Source organism: Thermobia domestica, chromosome 18, assembly GCF_964235325.1.
Source record: "Thermobia domestica chromosome 18, izTheDome1.hap1.1, whole genome shotgun sequence".
In the NCBI taxonomy this organism is placed as follows: Eukaryota; Metazoa; Arthropoda; class Insecta; order Zygentoma; family Lepismatidae; genus Thermobia; species Thermobia domestica.
Genome location: NC_137471.1, coordinates 56,434,306 through 56,457,308, shown reverse-complemented (window position 1 = coordinate 56,457,308; position 23,003 = coordinate 56,434,306). Strand labels below are relative to the sequence as shown.

General features: G+C 35.1%; 1 protein-coding gene across 1 annotated transcript in view; it reads left to right on the top strand.

The window, feature by feature from the left end:
• The window catches only part of mgl (low-density lipoprotein receptor-related protein megalin), a 298,877-nt gene that overhangs the window by 208,001 nt on the left and 67,873 nt on the right, over nt 1-23,003 (top strand). The window contains exons 18-27 of the mRNA XM_081747000.1: nt 1,252-1,429; nt 2,885-3,074; nt 4,361-4,563; nt 4,776-4,960; nt 7,068-7,600; nt 8,850-9,034; nt 9,789-10,051; nt 16,373-16,544; nt 19,290-19,515; nt 21,308-21,529. Coding sequence (XP_081603126.1) covers nt 1,252-1,429; nt 2,885-3,074; nt 4,361-4,563; nt 4,776-4,960; nt 7,068-7,600; nt 8,850-9,034; nt 9,789-10,051; nt 16,373-16,544; nt 19,290-19,515; nt 21,308-21,529 — 2,357 coding nt within the window. The remainder of the gene's footprint in view (nt 1-1,251; nt 1,430-2,884; nt 3,075-4,360; nt 4,564-4,775; nt 4,961-7,067; nt 7,601-8,849; nt 9,035-9,788; nt 10,052-16,372; nt 16,545-19,289; nt 19,516-21,307; nt 21,530-23,003) is intronic.

The following is a 23,003-nucleotide window of genomic DNA, read 5'->3' as shown; positions in this document are numbered from 1 at the left end:
TTGACGTGTCTTTGGGGACTGTGAGCCGGACGTTACACTATCAACTCAAGCTGGAAAAAATAATCAAAGCTCGCGGCCATCTAACGGATACCCACCAAAAGGAACAAAAGTGTAATGCCCGGAAGCTATACGAACGGCATCTGGCAAAACAAAGGTGGATGTACGTCGTAACGCTCGATGAATCATGGATTTACCTTTCCGACTGCGGCAAACCGAGAGCCATCATGTACCGAAAGAAAGGCACCAACAACTTCAGAAGGTGGGTCCGTGTCTGTAAAGAATCCTTCCCAAAAGGGTTCATGGTCGTTACTGGCTGCTGTTACCGAGGTAAACTGAAGATTCGTAGGGTGGCGAAGAACTGCAAAATAAATTCGCAGTATTTTCCGGAGCAGATCATGCGACCGATCTACGAGCATGCGATTCCAACAATGTACGGAAATTACGCCAATCTGGTGCGCATTCACATGGACAAGACCTCATCACATACCTCACGATCGTCCTTCGCATTCTACAGGGAGATGGAGGAGGCAATTGGTATACAGGTGATACCTTTCAATGAGGTACCTGTTAAATCTCCAGATGCAAGTCCTATGGACTATTGTGGATTTGGATTGCTGAAGCGGGCTTTGGGGAAATGGCAACTGTGGAAGGACTTTGGAAAGCTGTGCAAAGGGAATGGGACAAGATTCCCCTCCCAGTTCTTCAGAGAAGCCTATTACAGTGTAAATTGCGCTGTCGGGCTATTGTTAGGAACCAAGGGAAACACATCGAGCACTTACGGACCTGGCGCCATGGATTCTTCTAAATTTTTAGGTGGCGCCATGGACCTTTGTATATTTTCGTCAGGTTCATGTCTCCAATTCATTTTTTTTTCAACATTCTTTAAGACGTGTGATAGTAGCCAGTACCCTTTTCTGTATGAAGAACCTATTCGCAGTTTCTAACTACGTAAACTGTATAGATGTCAGCAGCTATCAAGGCCAGTGACGTTACCCTGACAACCGAGCTTGCAAGCTCTTACAGAGATCTCGAAACTCTACAACTGCTTTTTTTTCGGACAATTAAATAAACTGCACAACAGCCAGCAATGCTTTAAATTAAAACATTGGTCTAATATTTTTGCGAAAACTAATATATATAAAGATTTTATCATTTTTATATTTGTTTAGTAAATTTAATTTATGTTTGTTGTCTAATTTGTCAAGAATTCAAAAGCTAAAACGGAAGGTGAATATTTTTCTTCTTTAACAGGTGTGGTGCAGGGGAGTGGCAATGTCCTAATGTCACTGAGCGCTGCATTAATCTAACTTCAGTTTGTGATGGTAAACCTGATTGTCCCAACGGAGCAGACGAAGGGGAAGGATGTGACTTAGCGGAATGTGATAGTCGAGGTGGACTTTGTTCGAATGACTGCAAACAAACACCTCTTGTAAGTGTCTCTGTCTTTTGTTTAGTTCTTAACAGTATTCCAAATATGACCAGAAGTTGATTACAATGGAAGTTGAAAAGGAACTCTGTGACGGCCTATATACTAAACAGAAGTCTATCACAGCCTATATAGTCCCATCATTACTTGCTTGTACTGTGGGAAAAATCTATCGCAGTGACTAGTAGTAAGGTTCGAATCTGAAAATTTCCTATTGCAAGGCGAGAACATTAAATGTTCACCTCCGCGCCTATTTACATTTTAGCACACATAAAATACCACCATCATCGACATAAGTACAATAGACTTTCACTAACCTGGCAGATAGACTAAGTTGTAGCGGATTATAGAAAGGTTGTATTTTTAAAAATACATTTAAATAACATAAACTATGTAGACTTTCACTATTCCGGCAAATATCAGATTAAGTAGTGTCGGATTACAGAAAAGTGTTTTAAAAATGCATTTAAATAACATAAACTACGTAGATTGTCAATAATCCGACGGATACCAGGTCTTTAAAAATCCATTTAAATAACATAAACTACGTAGACTTCCACTATCTGGCAGATATCAGACTAGGCTGTGCCTGATTACTGGAAGGTTGTCTTAAAATCATGTTTTAATAACATAAAGTATGGTGTATATACTGTTCAGTACGTAGACAGAACGACAATTAAAGCAAGAAAGAGCCTACTAGAAACTACCAGATTACTGGACGAACCGAAGTAATGCACAATCGGATTATAGAATCTCCTGCATATATCATCAACATATTTTCCTTAAACTGAGGAATTTTTATGTACTACGAATCTAAACAAATTTTATCATTTTTCAGTAGGATTTATACGCTAAAGGATGTAGATGTTTATACGCTAAAGGATTATGACTATACTCTAAAAGGCGTAAAATTAAATATTAATTATGAAGAAAAGAAAAAAGAAACGACACATCTTTTTCACAATGTTTCCTGGTTTTCTGAATCTCCTAGCAGATATCAGAAAAATTGACTTGCGAGTATAATGAACTACTCATCTTCTGATGTTCCTCAGTCAAGTTTTCTTCCAATATTTCGAATGCTACATGCGAGCATTCCTCTCCAAGACCACCACAGGTTTAAGTGCTTTTACACGAGATCTTCATATATATATCTTAAGAGTGGAAATTTAAGAACAATTTTGTAAATTTTATAAATATTTGTGGTGGTTTGCCGTTCTCACTAACAGACTTGGAAGTAGTTTGAAGATTGGAGAAACGCATCGAATCAAATATAATAGCTTTATTTACCAACATTTCATATGTATGTTTTAGAAACTATTAATACTTTACTTTACCTGGCAGTGTTCATGGAGACAGATTTTATAGCTCGTTACGTTAAAATAATGAAATGTTCATATATATATATATATATATAAAGTACTATAATAATTTATTCAAACTGTGTTATATCTTTTATAGGGAGCAATTTGCGTTTGTCCAGCAGGAGAAGTGCTGTCCGCCAATGATACTCATTTGTGCGAAGATTTGAATGAATGCGACCCACCTGGAATATGTTCACAGCACTGCACAAACATAAAAAGAGGATTTCATTGTAGCTGCGACAAAGGATACGTATTGGAACGAGACAAGCGAACATGCAAAGCTCTCAGTAAGTTTTTTTTTTCTTTCTTTATTTGTACATCTCTTGTCTCGTTTGATTGTTCTAACTGAAAACAAGCTCAAGCTCACTTACCTAGCGCAGTTAGGCAGAGCACAAATCAGTAAAAGCAGGCCAATTCCTTTCAGCTGTGACTAAAAAAGAATTTGTGGAAAATTAAAAGTTAGAAAGCTGGAGTGAAATGATAGGTTGGGAATATCATGTAAAAGCTGAAGTGAAAGGATAAACTGAACATTAGGTTTACGAAGGCTTTCCAAAAATCTACAAGAACTGAGTAATTAGAAAGCTGGAGTGAAGGATATATTGAGCATTAGGATTAGGAATACAATGTAAAGGCCTACAAAGACTAAGAAATTAACAAGCTGGAGTGAAAGAATAAATTGAACATTATGATTAGAAATATCATGTAAAGATCTACAAGGATTGAGCAATTACGATTTTATTACGCATATATTAGCTTGGGTACGTTAATTAATATTCCTCTGATATTAGGTTTTCTGATCTAAAAATGAAATGAAATGAAATGAAATATTTCAGTTTTACGTCCCACGATTATGCCGGTTAGGCTAAAGGAGACGGTGATTATGAAAAATGAATGAAATGATGGAATGAAGAAAGTGGGAGGAAACGGGAGAACCCCGAGAAAACCCACGAGCACGGTGTTTGTCCACCACAAAGATTTTTTTTATCTAATCTTTGATGAGTAGGTATCAACAATACTAACACGGATAGTAGACAGAGCTTAAAATATATTTGTTTAAATATTAAGAAGCAATATTAAAGACAAATTGTTTGTTAGCTAAAGAAAGATTAAAATAGGGTTCTTTGAAACATTAACTTCATAAATGTGTGCCGAAACTCAAAACAGGGAATAGAATTTGAAATTCATAATTGGTGGTGATTGTAATGTTTTTGTTAGAATTTGAAATAATTGGTGGTAGTAATTGTGAAGCTTTATTATTTTATTTTTGCTTTTTTCTTTATAAGTTTCTGAAATAATATGGCTAAATGTAAGTAGAAGAAAAATCTTTGACACTATACTTTTCTAACCTTTGATATGCTATGGATAGCATGGATAAAATTATTCTATAAAAGACTGACAACTATGCAAAGGAATATATGATGTGCATGTAAGCTGGGAGGAGATGGATTTGTATTGATACATACGTGTAATGCATGTTATTTCACCCTTACTGTAAAAGTTTCTTAATTCATATACTGCTTTCATCTAATATATCCGACGCTAAAATAATGCTCTTTGATATTTCTTTCCATAGATCACAGTGCTGCATTTTTAGTCATCTCCAATCGACATTCAATCTTAGTAGCTGATCTAAAGGAGCAAGGCCTTGAACGTGTTCCTATCATTGTGGAAAACGTGGTAGCCACAGCATCTAATATGCATACGGGTACAATATTTTGGTCTGACATGAAATTGAAGAAAATATCTCGATTAGATAGGGGCAAGGAACCACAAGATGTAAGTATTATTATATATTTGTAATTTACTGGTATTATTGTTATTATTAATCAACAAAATGACACAGAAAAGAACTTTCTTATTTTCCACACTAATGGAAAAGAAAACTATAGGTTTTTTTTTTTTTTTTTTCATTTTTGTTAAAAGAAATAGTACAACTTAAATCCTGGTTTTGTCCAGTAGGTAATATAAATATCTCCTTTTTGTTACAGGTAATATCAACAGGTTTAGATCTAGTAGAAGGCCTTTCGTATGATTGGATAACAGGAAATCTATATTGGCTTGATTCTAGATTAAATACAATTGAAGTAGCCAGAGAAAATGGATCCAACAGAATGATTCTGCTAAAAGAAAATATAACACAACCTCGTGGTATGGCAATAGATCCAACTCCAGGGTAAGTTCTTTCTTTGTATGAACTGAGAATATATTTTCTTTTTATTGCAGATCATACTAATAAGTTCACCTGCGTTACGAAGTAGTTATATTCATTAAATGCCACTCTCACTAAAACACTTTATACGTTTATATAACTTTTCACTTTCATATGTCATACATTGAAACATATTTTGCATTTACTGGTATGTCATTAAGGCATTTCAAAATTTGTTTCCTTAATTATGCTAACTTTTTTCGTATTTAAAACAAATCAAAATGAAGACTTTTCATTTCAAAATTGGAAAATATGTTAGATAGGACCAAATTATTCTTGAAAGTTTAAGATGCAGTAAATTTATTTATTTATTTATTGAATTAGAGTTTCCATTAAACACAGTTTTTTAAAAACTTACTTCGTATGTACTCAAAATGGAGTCTATTTCTTAATTTTACAATTTTTACTTTCTGCTTTACACTTTTCTCTTAACGTTACTATAATAAAGATATAAGTGACAAAAGTATATTTTACATTAAATGTAATATTTATAAACATTATTATTCAAGCTGTCCTAAAACTCCAACATTACAGGAATTGTAGCTAATGTTCGACAATACTTTGTTCACCAATTTTTACGACACGGTTTAGATCTTTACCTACTCTAAAGCCGAGACCTGATACCACTTAACCCTAAATTGCTTTTTGACGCCAAATTAGCATCATAGTGAATTAATAAGAACAAGAACAAAAGTAATATCCTTAAAATAGATATTTTAGTGAATGGTGCACACTGATGCCTTCTAGCATCAATGAACAATGTTTTCTTCCTCACTATTTCCATCTACTGGTAGAGATCTAGCTGAGAGTGTCATTCGTGTATTAAACGGTTGACTTGTACCTTTCGAACTGACTTAAAGTATTGGTTTAAGCAAAGAAAATTACTGCTCTCGAGAACACGGAAGAAAGGTTTTATCAATGCTTGTCTTCGGAACAGTTCCAAAGTGTGGTAATTTTAAATATATAAAACTCTTTATAATGTTGAGTTCATAGAATTTCTTTTGAAATTGGTTTTGTAAAAAGAGATACTTATTGTAATGAAATTATGATGACAAAGGATGGATAAAATCTTGCACAGCAGAAAAACAAAAATCAAGTTTAGATTCAGACTGGTAGTATTTTACAAGCATTATGTAGAAATTTTTTTAGAGTTACTGAATATATATAGAGATGTAAATTGGTTTGTTGTACCGTAATTTCCTACTCTATCCAATCTGAAATCGATGAACTAAAAAGTTCCTTCTTACTGGGAATAGTGATTTCGTTTATCTAAAGAGAATATTAAGCTACTTGATGAGTGTCTTCTTCACAGGCCGCTACTCTTAACACAGATGTTTCCTCTGTTTTTTTTTATTTATTTTTTTTCACTTTTAAAATAACATGAGTACTTTTTTTTTATTAACATTGGATTTAGGATCGAGATTTCTGGGCTTTCGGCACATGTTAGCCTGTCACATATGAGGGATGACGTCCTTCGGCCATCACACTATCCGGAGAAAGGGAAGGAAGGAAGGAAGCGGCTTGGGACTATATATTAGGTACCACCCCGGCATTTGCCTAGTGTGAATGAGGAAAACCCTGGAAAAACCTCATTCAGGTTGGCTGGCCTGAAAAAGCTTCTACCGGCCGAGTGCCCCATCAGGAATCGAATCCGGAAATACTAACACCGAAGGCGAGAGCGTTAGCGACTACGCTAACTGTTACCACTTTTATTAGCACTGGATACGTGTCAAAATTCTGTTTTTGTCAGCAACAAATTAACACTGAACAAGATAAGATTAAACAGAAATTAAGGTACAAATACAATATGTTTACTTGACTTCGGGGGTTCCATTTATATATGTGATTTTTCAAGTACTGGATAATTAAATTATATATTTTATTCTTTGTCCCCATAATTTCAGTACATTCCTTCACTGATGATTTCTTAAATATATATTTTTAGTGTGTACATCATCTTTATTGTAATCCTTTTGTTCGCATAATTTCATTACATTACGTCTATATTTATTTAACCGATTTGTTTAATTGTCATATTATAATAGTAACAATGGGATCTTTATTATTACAGTGCTCGTTGGTTGTTCTGGACTGACTGGGGTGAGAATCCTCGTATTGAAAGGGTTGGAATGGATGGCACTAACAGAAGCATTATTATTAGTACAAAAATATACTGGCCAAATGGATTAACACTTGATATCCCTAACAGAAGAGTATATTTTGCAGACTCGAAATTGGACTTTATAGATTTCTGTTACTACAATGGTTCCGGAAGACAACAAGTTTTAGCAGCTAGTCACTACCTTTTACACCCTCATTCGTTATCGATATTTGAAGACACTTTGTACTGGACAGATAGACAGCTAAATAGAGTGCTTTCAGCGCACAAGTTTAGAGGAAAGAATCAAACCGTTGTGTCGCATTTGATATCTCAACCCCTCAGCATCCATGTTCATCATCCATCACTGCAACCACTGTCACCAAATCCTTGCGACCAGGCGACCTGCTCTCAACTTTGTCTCCTCTCTCCAACATCTAGCAAAGGTTACAGTTGCAAGTGTAAACCAGGATATAGAATGTCACCTGACGGAAAGTGCTCTGAAGGTAAAATTCTTTTATTTATTTATTTTTAATTTTAAATTGTAGTTGGATAAAATAACTAATGATGATTACTTAACGATGTAATAGGATGCGTATTTTAATTATGGAAAATCTTTTCTCTTATCTCAGACATTCGGTGAAATGTTTTCCTCCATACTGTTACGGAGCGCCAACTAACTTTTCTGTATATCTTAAAGAAACTCATTGCTACGCTAAATGCAAGATTTTAAAATTCTCTCTATATCCTATATATGAAATAATTCTTCTTCCTGTTAGGAGTCTTGTGAAAACAAAATACTTACCGGAGCGCTGTAGCTCAGTGGTAGAGCGCTCGCTAGCCTCTGGTGCGTGGGATTCTTGGTTCGATCCCTAATCATATGAGTTTGCGGTGGACAACATTGTGTGTGTAGGTTTTCTCGGAGTTTTCCCACTTTCTTCATTACACCAATTGGTTCGTTATCATCATCATCATCTTCCTTAATCTCGGTGTGTAACCATGGGATGTTAAACTTAAAAATAATAAAAAAATAAAAAATAAAAACACTTATTGACATATAATGCTAAAGTTCTTGCGAAAAACAAAAAAGAAAAAAGTTTTATCAAAAAGAACTTAAAAACTAAATTTGAATTTCTCACTGAATAAATAACTCCTCGTAGAAACTTCTCGTAGAAAAACCCTGTTGTTAATAATACTTTTCAATTTAAATATGCTTTTATGACGTGAAAATCTTCCATAACATATAATGTCCGCACAAGAATCAAAATCAGATTTGTTTTTACTGCATAAATAAGCGACTGGTTACACTTTACTATTATGTTACATTTTGTGTGTTACATTAGGGTTTTTTTTTCTTCTTAAGGATGAAAGTGGTTCTAATTTGTAAAAATGATTTTTTTTTAAACCTATGTCTTTGGAGGAAGGGTACTATAACATTGATAGTATATATCGATACTCAATTATTTCTTCGCAACTTCAATGCATTAATGGTATTAAGATAAGAATAGGCTTATGCTCTTTATTTAAAGAGTTTTGGTTAGGTACATCTCGATTTTTTAGATCTTTTTAATCTACGAAGTATCATTTTACGTCAGAAATTTATTATAGGAAATTTTATACTATTTAAAGTGAAGTACTTAATACAGTAGTAACTATTTTTATATCTATTATATGTATTTATAATAATTGTATTTTGCTATAAGAATAATAGTAATTTTCTCCAACCAACAAATAATTTTATATCTTTGTTTTCAGAGGAGACTCCATTCCTGATGGTAATGAAAGCCACTCAGATTGTGGACGTCAGTTTAACCCCAGAAGACAAATCGAGTGGCTATCTAACACCTGTTGTGGGTATTGAAGGAGGAATTGACTTGGACTTCGACAGGAAAACTGAAACAATATTTTGGGTGGAAGGCAAAGAGGATGACGATGAAAATGTAAGTAGTATATTTAAAAATTTATATTATTGCTTTTAAAGTAGTAGTTATACTACTACAATGTAGGGGTGCTTTACAGCTGGGCAGACTCATGGTTAAAGTACTTTACGAAGAGTATCATAAAGTTTGGAGGCAGCACATTTTGCCCATGCTCACTGGTACTTATTGAAAAGTACGTTCTATGTCATTAAGCGCAAGTGAAAATTTTGCTTTGAATTTAAATATAATGCTGAATTTGAATACAGTTACAATATATAAAGTAAGTACAATGATCCTAACATGCGCTGAAACATTTATAATTTTTATATTAACTCTTACAAACTATTTACTTCGTATAGTCCCTGCATCAATCATTGTTATAATCAATCATTGTTATTAATATAAACATCTGGTATGTCACATTCATTGCAATAGATACATGAAAAGTATAATATTTATGTAAACATAGTGTATAGCCCAAACTGGTCACTTTTGTATGTACTAAACAATGACAGTGGATTTCTGGTACTTTTCTTCACATTTATATTACAGTTTTAAGATCATCAGTCCCAATCATTTCTTTAGTTTTTCCATTTCTAAGGTCTTCTCCTTTGTATTAAAGGATTTCAAAACTTGGTTGTGTAAAAATATGACAGCTTTATGTATAACTACTACATGTAATATTATAGCGTAAACAGTTCAGTACGTGTAGTATGTTTATTATGTACAGTACTTTTCGACACTTTATTCTTAAATAGTTCATTTCTATTTTCAGTGTACAATTTACGCTACAAATCTCGGTGGCGGAAACAAAACTTCCTTCTTGGGGAACGGAGACACAGGAATTGTTGGCGCACCCTACACGATTGCATTCGATTGGTTGGGAAGAAATCTGTACATTGGCAACAGAATGGCTTCAAATATCGAAGCTGTTAAAGTAGACGGCAAAGTAAAACACAGGATTATTATATTAGCCAACAATGGTACCAGGACATCTGTGGCGAAACCTAAATCAATGTGTTTGGATCCAAGTGATGGGTAAGGAATATTTCACTGTGAAAATCTTTTTTGATATTTAATGTGTATTTTTCAGTTAACGATTGAATCATAACGGGTATAAAATTATAAGTAACCCAATAAAACTTCCCACGTTTTAAAGGTTAATAAAACAAAAAGTACTGCACGTAGGAACTTGTTTATTCGAAAACATAAAATGGTATTGAATACATTTTGTAACTACTTCGTTCTGGTTTGAATTACTCTGTTCCCTTGTGTGTTGAAATGACACATAATTGACAAGCTGTAGCGCTATCAGTGGAAGGGCGAGAAGAGTGGTCATTCCTTCCGCTCACCACTCTCCTGCTGTTTTCAGTCGAAATGCAGTAGAAATGTTTTATAAAAGCAGCGATTACTATGCAAAGAGTTTCTCGCTTTAAATTTGCTATTCTACGTAATGAAACTGTTACTGATCAGAAGACTAACTTGCAGTGGATCGAGCAGTTCCGAACGACGGGCTCAGTGTTGGAAAAAAAAAAAAAAAAAAATCTAGCCGACCAGAAAATTCAATATAGCTGAGAATATTGAGCAATTACAAACTATAGCCTTCAGAAATCGTCTTCAAATTGTATTGCCAACTGTTTCATTTCAAATCAGAACAAAGCATTAACAAACAATTTTCAACACCATTTTATATTTTTGAATGAACAAATTTCTACCTGCAATACCTTTCGTTTTATTAGCCTTTAAAATATGAGAGGTTATATTGGGTCAACCTGTATAATGACTAGAGCTAAGAATTTTAGGTGCTACACATTACTTTTTATTTCTATTGAAATGCCCAAATTAATTTGTCTTGCAAAGAAAACATTATGCCTCCCAAATTTTAATTCTGTCTCTTGTTTTGCAAAAACAAAGAACAGAAGTGTGAAAATACTGTACATGAATTTTGAGAGATGAAAGTACTGCCAAAACGAAAAAAAAAAAAAAAAATCCTAATAAACACAAGTCCGAATTGGTTCATTTTGGCGATAGTGTTATGTGAAAGATGGGAAAATAAATTTCGTTGCAATATAATTGAACACAGTCCCAATACACTGATTTTGCACCTGGAGAAGTGTTTGCTGTCTCACTAGTTTTTCACTCTTTCCTAAAAGCTTACACTGTTGCAGCACATTATAGTTGTGTAGCTTCCTTTATTTGATGCTCTTTGAGGAGTAATAAACCGGCTTTGAGGGGTATCATATTTTAGATGCAATGTCATTTCGGCGCTGCTGTATATGTTTTATCTAAATATGCCAATATCTTTGTTCTTTGAGAGACATTCCTCACATAAAGTTAAGAGACTACTAGAAAGTCTCCTATTCAGAAGCTGAACTGAGTATGAATTGATTATGCCAAATCACACTGTCTCACTTTAGTATTCAATTACTTTACCACGAAATCGATTTCCCACAAGCAGGTGTAAAAGTGCGGGGGGACGCGGAAGGACCTCCAAAAAATATGTATGGATCCCCCTAGTTCCTAAAAAATTACAATGGGCAAAGATAGGAAGGAGGGCGGCGTGACGTCATGTCGCTACCTACCGTCCTTCTACCTTTTTGAGATCCACTTTTACCCTTGCCCACAAGTTCATACTGCAATATCTAAGAAATAAAATTATCTCCCACCTTTACGAAGACACTTATGTGTCGGGTGGGGAGGATTGCGTGCTACAGTGAAATTTAGAGCTGTGTCGGTGGTAGTTCACTACCAGAAGAGCTACCCCTACCGAATTGGTCTAAATGGAGTAGCCAGACGAAGAGTGTTCTGGGAGAAGGCAGCAGTTCTCCAGTAGCCAAGTTGGCGGAAATCATAGTGATTGGTACGGCAACTTGGACATTAGTCCCAGGCGTGGTTAGAGTAACTTTAACGGCTGGAATACTGCGGGGTGGAAGGCAACGGGAAACCATCACTCTATTTTCCCTAGTTTGCTGGCAGCAAAAATAGAACATATGAACAATGGTCTTTCGCAGGTCAAAATGTAGTTCCGGAGGTAAAATATCCCCCCATTCGGATCTCCGGGAGGGGGATGGCTTGGGAAGGACTATTGGACGAGAAAGTAATAATGGGGGGAAGACAGACAGAGAAAGAAAGACAGGAAAGAGCAAAAGGTTTAGGATAGGGACATGGAACGTACGTACTATGTTACAGGGAGGAAAATTAGAAAATCTTAAAGAAGAAATGAAACAAAATAATTTAGATTTGGTAGGCGTTTGTGAAGTTAGATGGGAAGATAATGGGGTATTGAACAGCGAAGGATATAGAATGTTTTACTCAGGTAATGAAAAGGGCGGTCATAATGGCGTAGGAATAATTCTTGGAAAGCGCTTAAAGGAGAAGGTAGTGAAAGTAGAATTTATTGATGATAGAGTTATGATGTTAAGACTTAAAGGGAAAACGAAGGATCTAGTGGTGATACAGACATATGCACCGACGACTTCGCATGCAACTGAAGAAGTAGAGGAAAATTAGGAATTCAGGACAGGTATAGGAATAGCTTAAAGAACGCGAAGACCCTTCCCGGGGCTGATATTTTCTCTGATCATAATCTTGTGCTGGCCGAAGTAGATATTCAACTGAAAAATGTAGGCAGAAGAAAAGTAGGTAACAAAGTGTTGAATACTGAAAAGTTGAAAAACGAGGAAATAAGAAATCTTTTCGTTGAAAAATTCGAAGAAAAATGTTCAAACGAGGAAAGGATAGGCGCAGGTAGTAACGCACGGTGGGAACATATTAAACGTTGCTTACAGCAGGCTGCAGAAGAAGCAGTAGGTTACCGCGAACACAAAACTGATAAGAAACCATGGGCTACAGAGCAATGTTGCAGAAAATGAGGGAGAGGAAGATGTGGAAACAGGTTGATACAGAAGAGGACAGAAAGATGTACATAAAGTTAAATAATGAATTACGAAGAGAAACAGACAGAGCGAGGGAAGAGTTTTACAAAAGAAAATGCGAGGACATAGAAGAATTAGAAAGAGTTGGGAAATATGAGGAAATGTACAAGGAGGTGAAATCTATGGAATTTCGGAGGAAACAAGGGGGTATTATGATGGCAGTAGAAAATAAGAATGGGAAGGTAGTCAGCGAGAGAAATGAGGTCATAGGAAGGTGGAAAGAATACGTTGAAGACTTATATGAGAGTAGGGATAGACCGTGTAGCCTAAATGTTGAAGTAGAAAATGAAGTAGGCGAGGATGATAAAGGATTTAGTATTCTTCGGGATGAGTTTGAAAAGGCTATATCCGAGATTAGGAATGGAAAGGTAACCGGAATAGATAACATACCAATCGAATTCATTAAAAATATAGGAGACAAGGGAAAGAAAGAATTGTTGCGACTATGCAATGAAATATATGAAACAGGAGAGTGGCCAAAAGACTTTCTGAAAACGATTATGATACCGATGGCTAAGAAATCGAACCCAAAGAGATGTGAGGATTATAGAACTATTAGTCTCATATCTCATGCAGCTAAAATTCTACTCTGAATACTGAACAGGAAGTTATATAAAAGAACAAATAAAGATGTTGAGGAGGAGCAGTTCGGGTTCAGAAGAGGTAAGAGTACAAGAGATGCATTGGATTATTAAGGGCGATCGGTGAAAGATTTATAGAAAAAAGGGAAGAGGTGTATGTTGTATTTATTGATCTAGAAAAGGCATTTGACCGCGTGTATTGGGAATTGTTATTGGGAGTTTTAACGAGGATAGGGTTGGAATGGAAAGATAGAAGACTAATAAGAAACTTATACATGAACCAACAAGTAAGTATTAGGATAGGGGAAGAATTGACGGAAGAGAGTACAATTGGAAGGGGAGTTCGACAAGGATGCTGCCTCTCGCCAACACTATTTAATGTCTATCTAGAAGAGATAGTGAAAAAGAGCCTACATGATGATGATGGCATTTCAGTAGGAGGTAGCATGATTAGATGCATAATATTTGCAGACGATATGGCGCTTGTTGCAGAATCTGAAAAGAAATTCAATAAGATGTTAGAAAAAATGAGAAAGGGCTTTGAAGAATATGGGATGAAAATAAATGTTAGAAAGACAAAAGCCATGGTGATTGGAACGAAGGAGTCTGTGTCAAATATAAAAGTAGGAGGGGAGAAAATATTTGGTCTAGGAATTAATTCGTGCGGTTGGTACGCACACATTGAAGCTGTAGTACAAACACAAAATACATAAATACCTTAAGAAAAATATTGTCCATCGCTAGCCACCACTTTCGCCCATCTGTCAGGCAATGTATGGATTCCGTGGCGAAAGAAGTCCTCATCCTTGGAAGCGATCCAGTCAGAGACCCATGTTTCGATATCTTCTGAAGAAGTAAACCGCTGTCCAATCAAATCGTTGTTCATGCAATCGAACAAGTAGTAGTCCGAAGGAGCAACGTCTGGTGAATACGGCGGGTGGGGTAAAACTTCCCATCCGACAATTTCTAAATAGGTTTTGACCGGTTTTGCGACATGTGGGCGAGCGTTATCATGTTGAACGATAAGTTTATCATGTCTGTTCTCCCATTCTGGTCGTGTTCTGGCCAGAGCTTGCTTCAAACGCATTAATTGTCGTCGATAACGTTCTCCATTCATAGTTTCACCCGGTTGCAGCAGCTCATAGTACACCACACCTTTCATATCCCACCATATGCACAGCATAACCTTCGCACAGTGAATATCTCGTTTTGGTTGTGATAGACCTGGTTCACCTGGTTTCACCCAGGCCTTTTTTCGTTTAGGGTTCTCGTAATGGATCCACTTCTCATCACCCGTAATAATTCGATGCAGAAACCCCTTTCTGCTCTGTCGTTGAAGCAGCAATTCGCAAATGGTTTTTCGTCTTTCAACGTCTCTGTCTTTCAATTCATGTGGAACCCAATGTGACATCTTTTGAATCATTCCCATGGCTTTCAAGCGTTTGGAGACTGTTGTTTGATCAACGCCTAATGCTGCTGCAAGTTGTTCCTGCGTTTGACACGAATCCTGCTCGAGCAATGCTGTCAATTCTTCGTCTTGAATTTTTTTTGGCTGTCCAGCTCGCTCTTGGTCTGCCAAGCCGAAATCACCACTTCTAAACCGTGCAAACCACTTCTGACACGTTCGCTCAGCTAGAGCATGGTCACCATACACTTCCACCAAATTACGATGACTTTCAGTCGCACTTTTCTGCATGTTAAAGTAATGCAGCAGGACACCCCGCAAAAACACTTTATCAGGCACAAATTGCGCCATGTTCAGTTAACTACAAACTGGTGTTGTTGACGCTTTAATCCACTGCCCTATACTACGAACGATACGCGATGACAGGGGTTTGCAACACATGTGTGGATACAAGGAACTGTGGGACGCTCAGTTCGTTGCGCCATCTCTTGTCCACCCGCACGAATTAATTCCTAGACCAAATAAAACAAGTGAATAGTTTTCGATATCTGGGTAGTATTCTTAGTAATAACATGAAGTGCGAACGTGAAATAAAAGCAAGGATAGGAATGGCGAAAGAAGCCTTTAGGAGGAAGAAAAGTCTGTTTTGTGGGATCTTGAATAAAAAGTTAAGAAAAAGACTCATAAAATGTTTCATGTGGAGTGTTGTACTGTATGGGGCGGAAACGTGGACATTACGTAAAGGTGACGAAAATCGACTGGAAGCCTTCGAAATGTGGGTATGGAAAAGAATGGAAAGAATTAGTTGGGTCGAGCGGAAAACAAATGAGAGAGTTTAGAAATGGTGTGTGAGAAAAGAACACTTTTAGATATTATTAGGAAAAGGAAGAGAAACTGGTTGGGACATTGCCTAAGAAGAGATTGTATCATGAGGGACGCCCTAGAGGGTATGGTAGCGGGAAAGAGAGGGAGGGGGCGAAGGAGGCTACAATTAATGGATTATATTAAAACAGAAAGATCATACGCGAAGACGAAGAGGTTAGCGGAAGACCGTGGAGCATGGAAGCTTCTCAGCTGCGGCAAGTGACCTGCCAATAAAGGCAGAATACCTATAATGATGCCTATATTATCAAGACATTATTTGTTTATTGTTAATTTTTAGGAGTATTTTAAGCCCTCAAATTTTCTGTAAATCATCTTTCCGCATCTTCTTCCTAGGTATATCTCTGTGATATTGAATCTTCTGTTGATCTGTCAATATCTCTTGAAATTATTACAAGCTCTAATTTCATGGCACAGAATAATTATTTACTTGCTGCGTCATAAATTCTAGGTACAGTTTTTCTTGAGGTTGTTGAGAATAGTATGTACATTTTTTATATATATAATCTACAAACTTATTAAAGGAAAAGTTAATTTATTTATTGCTTACTTTCAGTAAATTGTATTGGGTCGACGAAGGTGGCTATGGAGTCCCCATGAAAATCGGTAAAGTAAATATGGATGGAACAGATCCAGTTTTGCTCTATGAAGAAATAGAACGACCAGAGGCAATAACTATTGACATAGAAAAGAAAATGCTATATTATAGCACACAATATCCAGCCAAGGTAACATTTTTTAAAATTATTTAACTGCCTTTCTAAATAAATTACTGTATATTAAGAGTTACTGCATGAACTATAATAATTGCTTTGAATATTTTATACTAACTTAAAACTACACGTAAAACAAAAATAAACTTCCGTATATGGATGCAATTTTCTGCATCACCTCTTTCTAATTTGTAAGATGTTAAAATTCCTTTAAATTGAAACACAATAACCTCGATTATAGATAGTGGCGCATTTTTGGTTTTGTTTCGGGAGGGGGAGGGGGCTTTGCTAACTTTATTCCTGGAAATGGGAAAATTCTGCAAGATATTTCATTTACTGCAGAATATATTAAATAAAATTTCGGGTAGGGGGGGCTAAGCCCGGAAGTCCTCCCCTAAATACGCCACTGATTATAGATAATGATTATTTAACGATACAATAGGATGGATATTTTAATTATTAAAAACATTTTTTTTTTTTTTTACCTCCAGCCATTCTGTGGAATGTATTCCTGCATACTGTTTTGGAGCACCAACTCATTTCTTCACTACGCTGGATGTCTTGAATGTCATGTGATATGACAGCGAATCTTCATAAAATATGCAATAGAAGTGCGTTGGTGCTCTGAAGCAGCACCCAACAATATAGAGCAAGTCAAAATGATAAGACCCGATTTCAGAAATTTATTCTGTGAAATCTATTGTGAGATATGCACTTTGAAAGGTTAACCATCGAATTTTAGTTTCTAAGCAGTGTTTCCACTTTCTATCGCTAAGAGTCAGCCGCGAGCATGAAATGAATTGGTGTTATTGACCGCAACATGCTGCAGAAGGTTTGGCAAGAGATAGACTATCAGCTTGATGTGTGCCGCGTTACGCGAGGTGCTTATATAGAAAACTTGTGATATGTTTGAAGAAAACTTTCACAGTTTACCTTTCTTAGCAATGCCTCACAATAACATATGTTTACTAGATTTCACAGAATAAATTTCTGAAATTGGGTCTATCATTTTGACTTGCCCTGTATATTCCACTGGATTTCTTGGAAGTAGTAAAAGATTTGTCAGTATAGCTTATAGATAGATCGTCAACATAGTCGTACCTAGAAATTCCTTCTGTGGTAGGGAACTACTTGCCATTTTGTTGAACTATGTTGAAATCCCTATGTAACAATACATTTGAATTTACTAGTAAACAAATTACTTTCTCAAAGATAGCAAAAAACATTGTAACACCACCCAGTTACAAGGAACTAATAATTATTTATTTTTATGAAATTTTATTTGCTTATTTTCCACTGTTTTATATTTATATTTTTCTTTCTGTAATTGCATTTAGCACTGATTATTATTTTATTATTTCATATAATTCACATTTTCTCTTTTTAACATATGTAGTTTTCCGTTTTTCACTAATTGTTCCTTTTGCGTCCTACATTTAACAAGCAGCTATGCTGTTAGTTTATCTTCTTTCACTAATCTCTTTTCATTTTCAACTTGACAACATTACCATGTGATTTTGCACGTCATCATGGCGGCGTTCCGCACAACTCTCAGTTATGAACACCGAAAGAATCAGATATCTTTCTTTCTATTCGAACCTTACTGTTTTATTATGTCACGCCTTCGCTAACTCTATAATCTTCTTCAGAATTCCAATTTCTCCAAAAAGAATTAACATAGACCTATTTAATAACTTTATTTAATTATTGACAAATTCATTTTACTCAGGGTCAAATTTACATCATCTGATGACTCCTTAAACTTGTAACATATATGGGACCTCAATCTTAAGAACATTTTTTATCCTCTGAATCCCAAAACCTTTAATGTTTATCATATTTAATTTATTAATGTAAGTTACGAAAAATGTACTAGTGTGTTATGAATTAAATTTGTACTCACACAAGCATCCAAATGGTATACGGCAATTCGACGCAATGTTTCAATAATCAAATTGTGATTTTTCTCATCCCTGTTTCTTTGCTCATAAAATGCTTCGTGTGGCATATTGTACTGTATGGAAATATGGACTGAATGAAAAGTACTCGAAGCTTTCGAAATGTGGTTGTGGAAAAGAATGGAGAGAATTAACTGGGTTGAACAGAAAACGAATGAGAGGGTATTAGAAATGGTGGTGGTGGTGAGGGGATAACAACTTTAGATATTATTAAGAAAAGAAAGAGAAACTAGTTGGGACATTGGGTAAGAAGAATTGTATCATGAGGGACGTACTGGAGGGTATGGTGGCACGAAAGAGAGGGAGAGGGCGAAGGAAACTACAATTAATGAACGATATTAAAACAGGAAAATCGTATGTGAAGACGAAGTGGTTAGTTGAAGACCGTGCAGCATGGGAAGCATCTCAGTTGTGGCAAGTGACCTGCCAATAATGACAGGATACTTATGATGATGATGTTTCTCTGCTGGTAGAAACATACTTTCCTCCATTGTAAAATTTCTTGTCAGAAACCAATAACGATTCAAGAGACATTTAACATTTTCTCTACAATGGAGGAATACAGTTCTACAAGTAGCGTAATTTCTTAAGAACACGCGTGAGGAGCATGGAATTGGTTATTGAAATATTTCGTCGAATTACCGCTTAAGATTTGGATGTCTATGTGAATAGAAATTTAATATCTAATTGTTAATCTCCATCCAATTACATCATTAAGTAATTTTAGTGTGTTATAAAAAGTTAACCAATACCTTTAATTAATTTAACTTAATATTAAAAATAAATTTAATATCATTCACAGGTGAAAGCAATGGATGTCGATGGGAAGAAGGTTACTGATCTTCTCTCTGAAAAGAATAACATTGCCCTTCCAAAATCTCTTGAGGTCTTAGATCGTCGTCTATATTTTATGGATCCAATGTATGACAAAATAGAACGCGTCGACTTACCCTCAGGTGATAATCCGAAAACACTTATAGATAACGAAGCCGATTTGAAGACATTTACTATCTTTAGGAAACGTCCAGGTAAAGTGTGCTTTTTTTAAAAAATATATATATATATAGACTTGATTTCTTTCCTGATAATTGACATAGAAATAATACAGCATGTTAGAGAGAAAACATTTTTATAATGACTAGAAAAATCTGTTATTACATTTATATACACGGTTTTCTTAAGAAACAAAAAATCCATCATATGGCTCGTCTTTACATCATACAGATTTCTTAAATGCATATACAACGAGAATACAGTGTAATCATTAAATTGTCTTTCAGTTAGTCTTTTCGAGCGCAGTGGTTCAGTAGTAGAGCGCTCACCTCTGATGCGAGGGGTTTCTGGTTCGATTTCAGCCAGTGCCATTTCCGTGAGTTTTCTTGGGATTCTCCTGTTTCCCTACACATTATTATTCATAAAAAGCATAAAAAGCATAATAGCAATTTAGACATATGGTTGTGGTTATTTAAGGGTCCAGAAGAAAACTAATTTTAAAAGCATAATAAAGCATAATTTTAGAAAATAAAGCATAAAGCATAATTTAAAATATATAGCACAATTCTTGGAAAATTCTGTTTAACTCCAAGTTTAACATACTATATTAATATTTTTTAAAACCAATATTTACAAAGCAAAATCATTGAGAATATAACAGTGCAACAATGAAAAGCTTATTCTTATTTCTGTAAACTTTTCGGTGTAATCCTTTGATGTGGAGAAAAAAGAAAAAAGGAAATGAATAAAACTTTCCACCAACAACGAATAATACACAAGAACTACACACAATATTGTTATGTGTACCTCTTGAACTTGAGCACTTTCTGTATTTTTTGGTGATATCTTTTACTTTCCCTTTCTGTGTATATGCACCTCTAAGGCGCACACAAGTGAAACAAAAACTGACTCGAGTAAAGCATATCTCTTTACAATGCATTAAGTAGAAATTTCATTAAATATGAAAGAAACTGGTTGCATAAAATATTAATAAATAGATCAAGATATTTAGAATATTTAATGTATAGTAAATATTTTACATTATACACGGTTAATATAAAACAATGACTGAAATTAACAATAAAGCATAATTTGGAAAAAAAATAAAGCATAATTACCCAAAAAATGAAGCATAATGTGGGTTGCTCTTCCGTCTCTTTTAGCCTACAGGGGCATAAAAGTGAGACCTAAAACTAGAAATCTTATTTCATTTTAGTTAATCTGTCATTTCTGCATCTTTTCTATGTAAATGGAAAGTCATTTGTGAGTGCTTAGTGTTTGAAAGTATTGTTTATTGATGCTGTCAGTCAAACGAGAGACACGGTGGCTCAGTGGTAGAGCGCTTACCTCTGGTGTGAGGAGTCCCTGGTTCGATTGCCGGCCGTTAGTTTATCGCCAGTGATCGTGTCTATGGGTTTTCTCACGGCACTCCCGTTTCCTCCCGCATTCTCATTCCACCAATCATTTCATCATCCTTTATTTGCCTTAATCATCCGTCTCCCTTAGCCTGACAGACATAAACGTGGGACGTTAAACTGAAAGATTTTATTTTCATTTCATTTTGATCCCGTCAATTTGTTATTTCAAGTAATTGTGTACACCTTAAATATGTTCACGTTATATTTCTATTCTACCTATTTATTTAAATGGAAACAATTGAACCAAAATGCAAAGCGTATTATTATTATTATTATTATTATTATTATTATTATTATTATTATTATTATTATTATTATTATATTCACCCAAGTTACTTGAATATAACAGATTGTAAAATCTATACTTAAAATAGCAAAATCTTAGATTACTTATTTTTTTCTGTCGTAGCAATTAATCATCCATGCTTGAGCTTTAATGGCGGATGTGAACATATTTGTATTCCAAGTTCTGGAAACTCAAGGGTATGTGGATGTTCTATTGGTTACAAGAAAGAAGAAGAAGTCAAATGTATGCCATACAAGAGTTTTGCTGTTGTGTCTCAGTTAGACATTACAAGAGGATACAGTTTGGAAGACTTTTCCGAAGCAATGGTTCCGATCAGTGGTCCAGGTAGGAACGTTTTTTTGTTCTTGTTTTCATAACTTTAGCTCCATATTTGGTAATTTCCACTTTTCCATTATTTGTTTATCTATTTATTAAAATGCTACAATAGCAATTAAAAGCGACTGAGCTCCAACCTATAACTTTGGCTTTCAAATCTTTCAATTACGGTTATGTATGATTTCACGTTTAACAGAGACAAACATAACATTTTGAGTATGTGTACTTAAAGTAAATTAGTTAAATACATCATTTTCATAAAGTTTATGTTTTAAAATTATTGTTCGAAGACTTTGTATTTTAATAAACCTTCTCTAAAATCAATGCACGTGAATTGTGCTGCCATCTTCCGAGTTCTTTTAAACTATATGTTGTGGACATTTATATGTTTGTGGTCAATCCTTTCGACAATGAGATCTCGGAAATTACAGGCTGTAGAAAGATGACGTTTTCACTGATCGATTGCAAATTTCATGTAGATTGTCCAGTTCTAATTAAATATTTTAAAAAAACATGGCTACTATTTCTTTACTACATTTTTGCGGGTACATTGGAAGTGTTGAAATAAAAAAAAAACTAAAGCATCACATCCTACGCATTATACATTCCAACACCACATTGTTGTATATAGCGGTTGTATATGTCTCAGGCGTTTGTTTCATGGCCAAATAATAATGGAAAAGAAAGAATAACCAGTTTTCCAGTCTAAGATGAACCTTTATTTTTTGAGTGTTTTGCCCAATGAACACCATATATAACTGGCATTATAATTAATTGTGTGTGTAATGTATTTGCTTATTACATACTGCATGCAAGAAGGAACAAAACACTGGTCATACATGAATTAGAAACTCCAACCGGAAGTAGGCTTAAATTTTGCAAACGGTGAAAGATATTGAGAAAAAATAATCGAAAAACGTCTCCCCTTTATGATACCCCTTGTCTTTTTTAAATCAATACGTCTTTCACTTGTGTCTGTAAATGGACATGTATAGATGTTGTGAGGAATGAGGAGATTTATGCTCATATGCGAATGATGCACTGTGTAGAGAGCGCAGGTTCAGCTAGTCTATATATTAAAATGCTAGGTTTATATGTTTGTCTCCAAAGCAAAGTTTATTTTTTCCTATATGTTTGTCCCCAATCCTTGTGACAATGAGATCTCGAAAACTACAAGTGCTAGAAACATGTCGTTATCGCTGGTCGATTCCAAATTTTGTGTAGGTTTGCCAGTTCTCATTCAAATTTTCAAAAAAAAAAAAGTCTATTTTTTTATTCCATATATTTAGGCGTTGTTTTGACCTTATTAATTTAATATTGTTACTAGTACTTTAACCTTGCGAAAAACAACCAGCAGAGGAGCTACGTATAGCAAGTTGATAGACATTTCAGGCGCTTTGCTTTAATCTAAATGACAAAACCTATTACAAGCTGGGAACTTTGAAGGCTTGTGGATCCATAATAAGGCGTACTCGGATGTGAA